This window comes from Bos grunniens, chromosome 19 (genome assembly GCF_055505025.1).
Source record: "Bos grunniens cultivar Pamir isolate PY7600 chromosome 19, Bosgru_T2T1.0, whole genome shotgun sequence".
Taxonomy (NCBI): domain Eukaryota; kingdom Metazoa; phylum Chordata; class Mammalia; order Artiodactyla; family Bovidae; genus Bos; species Bos grunniens.
Genome location: NC_141183.1, coordinates 47,680,351 through 47,687,085, shown reverse-complemented (window position 1 = coordinate 47,687,085; position 6,735 = coordinate 47,680,351). Strand labels below are relative to the sequence as shown.

General features: G+C 50.9%; 1 protein-coding gene across 2 annotated transcripts; it reads left to right on the top strand.

The window, feature by feature from the left end:
• The first annotated feature begins 558 nt into the window (after positions 1 to 558).
• Positions 559 to 4,114, top strand: CCL1 (C-C motif chemokine ligand 1). Of its 2 annotated transcripts, XM_086355614.1 has the most exons (4): positions 559 to 715; positions 834 to 954; positions 2,072 to 2,186; positions 3,572 to 4,114. In XM_086355614.1, exons 2-4 carry the CDS (start codon positions 879 to 881, stop codon positions 3,660 to 3,662), a joined length of 282 nt encoding a protein of 93 aa, XP_086211740.1. In that variant the 5' UTR covers positions 559 to 715; positions 834 to 878; the 3' UTR covers positions 3,663 to 4,114. The 2 variants fall into 2 exon arrangements, with proteins under 2 accessions (XP_086211740.1, XP_086211739.1); XM_086355613.1 differs by lacking the exon at positions 559 to 715 and having other exon boundaries at positions 803 to 954.
• Positions 4,115 to 6,735: the final 2,621 nt, after the last annotated feature.

Genomic DNA, 6,735 nt, shown 5'->3' with positions numbered 1-6,735 from the left:
GCTACCCAAGGACCGAGAACAGGGCAGGCTGTTGAAAATATTGTGATTGGGAAAATAGAATTTGCAGCTATCTGGGCCAGGCCCTTGACATAAAACATAGCAGATCTTATTTTTTAAATTTACTTATTTTTTAAAATTACTTATTAGTACTTATTCGGCTTTGTTGGGTCTTAGTTGCAGCACAGGGGATTTTTAATCTTCATTGAGGCATGTAAATTCTTAGCTGTGGCATGCGGGGTCAGATTCCCTGATCAGGGATCAAACCCGTGCCCCTGGAACTGGGAGCACAGAGTGTTAGCCACTGGACCACCAGGGAAGTCCTAGCAGATCTTACTTAATGCTCCTGCACACCCGTGAGACTTGAGTTGCTCTTGCCATTTTGCATGAGAGATGTGACTTAGGTGAGTTTATGCATCCGCTGATTTGCAGATGTGGTATTTAAACCCAAGTGTGTCTCCTCTGTGCTGCTGCAGAGCTCCTCTGCTCCGTCATGTTCCTGGGACAGTGACTCCATTGATGGATGAAAAGACATGAGGTCAGAGGAGACAGAGGCCACTTCCTCTCATTCAATGTTCTCTAGGCCCTACTCAGCTGGGACAGCTTCTACTCGGCCTCTCAAGATCCTTATCTGCACCTGTGCCTGGGGAATTTTTCCTATACCTCTCACACCTCCCAGGAGAGTTGGAGAAAGGCGTTTTCCACGTGGTCACTGGACGTGAGTAACTGTGGCTTCCCCACCTCTGCACCGGGGGTTGGAAAACCCCACCCAGGTCTTCTGATAAAAGCCCTGGGCCCTGAAGGATAGACCAGAGGAGAACTCTTTGCTTCACCAGACTCACTGAGACCCTTGCTGTGAGGTCTGAGCCGGACAACCCGAGATGAAGCTCATCATCGCCGCACTGGTGTGCCTGCTGCTGGCCGGGATGTGGTTACAGGATGTGGACGCCAAGAGCAGTGAGTTTGACTGGAGTCACTTAGGGGAGGGCGGAGACTCAGACGGGCACTCTGGGGTTGCAGGGTGGGGGAACAGGTTCACCTTGAGCTCCCTGCCTCCATCTCCACTCCTTCGGGAAGAATTCTCCCCGAAGAGGAGGAAGGGAGGTCTTGGATGGGGGCAGGGGGCCAGCAAAAGAAACGTGAATCTGTAGTCCACACTGACCACTGAGCAGCTCGCTTCAGTCAAAGGAGGTCTGCTTCGTCTAGACCCTGCAGCCTGATGGATGGAAGTGGTGAGGTCATTTAGGCCAGCTGGAGGCCTGAGGTCCAGAGGAGGGACTGATAGGGGTCTTGCCTCCACCAGGCAGAACCTGAGGTCAGGACAGATTGGCTAACCTTGGGCAAGTCACTTGACCTCCCAAACTCTGGTTTTGCCATCAGTAAATTGGGATTTGATTATGCCTACCCTCTAAAGCTGGTGAGAGAATACTGACCTAACGACAGACATATGACATAGGCTTTGCAAGCAGTCAAACTAGGAGGTCCGAAATGCAAGTCCTTTGAGGGGGTTGCAAACCGGCAGAGTGGAACTTGGGGGTCAGAGCTGTGAGCAGGGTAGAGGACCTTCTGGAGTGGCTGGGGGTGGGGGAAAGCTTGGCGGTTCCCAGAAGCTCTTTCCTGATCACTTCTTCAAGTTTAAGCTCCTAGCACAGTCTCTAATCCTGCCCCAAATAGCAGACTGCAGTTGAATCAGACTCACCAGGGCCCCAGGGCCCTTGAACCCAAATGTGGGGGCAGAACCATGCACTAGCGGGGGGATGTCATAGCTAGAAGAGCCTTTAGAAATCAGTTTTAAAAGTCTTGTTTTACAGCTGGGAGGTCTGGAGTTCAGAGGAAAGGCTCATCTTGATCAAAGCCACACAGCTGTTTTGTCTGAGCCTGGGATCTGAACCCCAGTGTCCTGATTCTGCCTGAATACAGAACGAGGTGGCTGATGAGACACTAGGGTCCTTTGGATGTGGCCCCAAAGCCTGAGCCTGTCCCGGAAGCGTTTTTTTCCCCCTCCATCCTGGGTGAGAGGAACTCAGAATGGGTTGAGAAATAAATGCAAGCCATTCTTGTGCTTCTCTTCTAGTGCATGTGCCATCCTCCAATTGCTGTTTCAGAACGGTGAAGGGAAAAATTTCTCCCAAGAAAATCCAGTGTTACAAGAACATCAGCTCCACCTGCTCCTACAACGACCGTCTGATGTAAGAAATGTATCCTCTTCCGTCCCTAACTTGCTTCTCCAGAGAACAGAAACTGGCCCACCTGGGATTAGAGCAGCAGACGCTAGATGGCGATGTTCCACTAGATTAAGGTGTTTTTTTTTTAACCACGCCATCGAGCCTGCCAAAACCTTGGGTGCAGAGCCAAGAGTGGACTCTAGGGGGAGCACCTGTGCTCCCGCAGTGACATGGGTTTCTTAAAGCTCCAAGGCGCCAAGTATTGTATCTTAATATTTTATGCCCAGAGCTTAAAAGCTCCAGGCACCACTGTGTGATGGTACGAGTGAGGGAGGTCTCAATTAGTTCCTGTCTCTAGATTTGCCATCCTATAACCTTGGGTGACTCCGGGCAGGTAATTTTTCTGAACCTGATTATCTGAGTAGCTCTCGGCACTCCTGAGCTGTGAAGTGGCATAACCACGATAGCTGCATCACAGGGTCCTTACCAAGCTCCAAGGAGGTATCTTACGCTTGACACGCAGTGTCTGTGAGACATGAGACACTTTCAAGTGTATTATCTCAGTCAGCTAACTCTCCTGGGGCACGCATTTTCATCATCATGAAAACTGAGGTTCAGGGAATTAAAGAAATTTGTCTAAGGTCGTGCAGATAACTAAAGGCAGAACTGATCTATGGTTTTTGGACAACAGCCAAGTTTGAGAGGTGGACAGATCAGAGAAGAAACACATGTGCACACACACAATCCCCCAAAGCAATGATTGCTGCTAAGTCGCTTCAGTCGTGTCCGACTCTGTGCGACCCCATAGACAGCAGCCCACCAGGCTCCCCCGTCCCTGGGATTCTCCAGGCAAGAACACTGGAGTGGGTTGCCATTTCCTTCTCCAATGCATGAAAGTGAAAAGTGAAAGTGGAGTCGCTTAGTCGTGTCTGACTCCTAGCGACCCCATGGACTGCAGCCTACCAGGCTCCTCCATCCATGGGATTTTCCAGGCAAGAGTACTGGAGTGGGGTGCCATTGCCTTCTCCGAAGCAATGATTAGGGGGTTGCAAATGGATACAGACACATGAAAAGGTGGAGCAGGTGAACTCTCAGAGATATTCCAGGAGAGGATTTGTTCCCATGCTAAGAAGTTGCCTACAGCCTTTGCTGTTCCCTGATACACTGAATCCACCAAAAGGGTCCAGGAAATGCGATTTAAAGAACTACCACCCCACCCCACCCCTGCTGAAGCTTGGGTGTTCCTCCCAGTGTCCACATCATAGATCTTATGGAACACTTCATTCTACAGGAGAACAGCTCAGGGGTGCCCAGGAGCGATGTGGGGGTCATGGGGTGGGGCGTGATGTGTGTGTGGCACCCAGGGCTGACTCAGGTGACTCAGTCCCTCTTCTATTCTCTGCCCACAGATTCAAGCTGACTGGAGGCCTACAGTCTTGTGTCTTGCAAAAAGATTTATGGGTTCAGGCTTATTTAAAGAGGATAAACCTCTGCCAGTGAAAGGAAATGTGAGCTGATCCCTTCTCATCCTGGACTCAGGACACCACGTGGCTTCACTTGTCTAACTTCACACCAGTCCTTCTTCCCCCATCTTCACCCGGTCACGCCAAAGGGTCTGCTGGGTTCTAATAAGCTATGTTGTTGCACTTTATATATTTAAATTCTAGAATCTTTAAGTTCTGTCCCCCACCCCCTCTGTGCCTCTTAGACCCCACAGGGATTTCAAGGTGCAAAGTTGATTGACATTGAGGGGCTGGGCCCAGGGGGTGGAGAGGAGGGAAGCAGGTTGGAATTGGTGCCCTGGGAACTGACTTCTTTTATTATTATTTAATTTTTGTTGGAGTATAGATGCTTTACAATGTTGTAGTAGTTTCTACTGTACAGCAAGGTGAATTCTTGACACTGTGGAACTGACTTCTTGTCAATAGAAGCCAATAAATGACTCAACACAACTCTGCTGACTGCCTTTGTCCTGGGGGAATAAACGTTGATTTGGGTTGTGATGTAGATGCTCTGTGGGGCTGGGTCCCCATTTGCATGCTCTCCGCCCCCGCCCTGCCCTGCCCAGAGGGTTTGGAGGCTATTGTTATCCAAAAGTCACAGCTGCCCTAGCTGGGAGGGGGGGCGGCGGGGGAGGGGAGGTGGGCGGCGGGGAGGGCATGCAGGGGGGTTGCCATCTGCCTGTTGCTAGCCCTGCAGTAGAGAGGAGGTGGCTAAGGGCTGGAGAGATTGACACCTACAGGCCTGAGGACACGTAGCAAGTCAGGAGCAAATCTGGCCTTAGAGCTCAGGGTCCCTGCTGTGGTCAAGTCATGTCCTACTGCTTGCTAACTGCTAAGTCGCTTCAGTCGTGTCCGACTCTGTGCGACCCTATAGACGGCAGCCCACCAGGCTCCCCCGTCCCTGGGACTCTGCAGGCAAGAACACTGGAGTGGGTTGCCATTTCCTTCTCCAATGCATGAAAGTGAAAAGTGAAAGTGAAGTCGCTCAGTCGTGTCCGACTCTTAGCGATCCCATGGACTACAGCCTGCCAGGCTCCTCCGCCCATGGGATTTTCCAGACAAGGGTACTGGAGTGGGGTGCCATTGCCTTCTCCGTCGAATATGCCTTTGTTGTTCAGTTGCTGGCAATGCTCTTGGCAAGTGCCCGTTTGTAGTTGACACTGGTCTCCCTAGTCTCCCTAGAGTCGCAGGTTACACACGTTGGAGCATGTGATTGCCCCTTTTAAAGGGACAGGGCCCCTTCTTCCTCTTTGTCCCCTGGGGGTTCACCTGTTTCTTCTCGAGACTACCTCCCTCCTCTGGATGACCTCTGTTAGCATCTCCATCAGACATGGACCCACCTGCCTGGACCCTCCCCAGAAAGGATCCTGCTAATTAACTCTCCAGGCCCTGTCCAGTGGACACAGGGTCCCTCTGCCATGCTGTGCCAGGCAGTCACTTGGCACATGGGGACTTGGAAAAGAGTTCTACCCTGGAAGGCAGTGTAAGCAACTTTTGGCAGAAAAGAGCTCTCTTCAGGAGGCCACTTTTGTCTTGTCACTGTCCTTAAACCAGGCATCCCATGCTCTATCATCTCCAGCCTTAGCACACCTTTCAAATCTTTTGATCATACAATAGGTTACCTAACTTGTTGCTTTTTCCATAGATCAGAGAAGTAGAAATAAAGAGTAAGTAACAGATAACCAGATCTCTTCCCCAGTTCTTCTCATTCCTTCAGGCATCTCGAGATTCGATGTCAAAAGATAGCATCTAAAAAAAGATCATGAGCAGTCGACAAGCATTGCACACCATGGGGGATGGTGAGGACTCTGACTGCCATCCCATCCCAATGATTAATTGAGATGACTTTCCTGTTTCCCTTTAGAAGCTTTCATGGCTGAGCAGAATCTTCCAAGATGGTTTTGGGGGGGACCCTGAGTCCACCATCTCCCCAGATTGCTGGCATGCTGATTAAAGGCAATTTTCCTTTCTGTCAACACTTGAGAGTTTGGTTTTGTAGGCAGCCTTTGTAGGCAGCCCTTTTGTAGTGGCTCACAGTCTCAGGTTTCATGGTGATGGGATTAGTTTCCGGATTGTCTTTAACCAATCATTCTGACTCAGAGTCCTTCCTGGTTCAGCCAAGATGGATGCCAGCGAGAAGGATTCTGGGAGGTGGTCGGACACGTGGTGTCACTTTTTGACATTTCCTGAACTGACTCCATGGACGTGAGTCTGAGTGAACTCCGGGAGTTGGTGATGGACAGGGAGGCCTGGCGTGCTGTGATTCATGGGATCGTAAAGAGTCGGACACGACTGAGCGACTGATCTGATCTGAACTCTCCCAGTTGGTGGTGGCTTATTAGTTTTGTGTTCCTTACTGCAAATTGTTACTATGGTGCCTGGCCAGGGTGGGCGGTTTCAGTCAGTGTGCTTCCCCTAACACCCTCTAGCCAACCCTGTCCTGCCCTTGGGCCCTGCTCCAGACTACTCTTCCTAGCATCTCCCACCCTCCGCCCTCCCCATTGCTCCAAGGCCTTCAGAGCTGAGTCCAAACTCCCATCTTGACATTCCAATTCCTCTGTAAGCACGTCTGAACCTTCCTTTCCAAAGGTCTGCAGCTTTTCCTTTCTGAATCCTACATGCCAACTATCTAGGGGTGTTCGCTGCAAGCCCTCTCCCCTCTTTTCCATCCTGCATCTCTTCCACAACAGTCTCTGCTCTGCCAGTGCTACACCATCCTCCAAGGCCCATTGTCTCCAAGTCCCACGTTAGATATCAAATCCGATACTAATCAGGGCTGTGTCATCTATTTCCCCCTGGGACTCTAGTATACTTAATGGCTGCATTACTCCCGGGTGGAGGACTACTCAGAGCTGGGAGGCAGGGGCGCAAGGAGACCCGTTGGAAGCTGATGCTGGGGACGGGAGCCATTGTTCTAGAATATCCTGAGCTGGTGAGCCAGACCCTCCGTGACATACAGATGAGCCCAGTTAAGTCACACAGTCAGGGAGGGTCTGGCTACACCTGTAAGTAGCGCGCCTCAAAGCGCCCCCTACTGGATGGGAGTTATCCCTGAAGAAAACACTACTGCT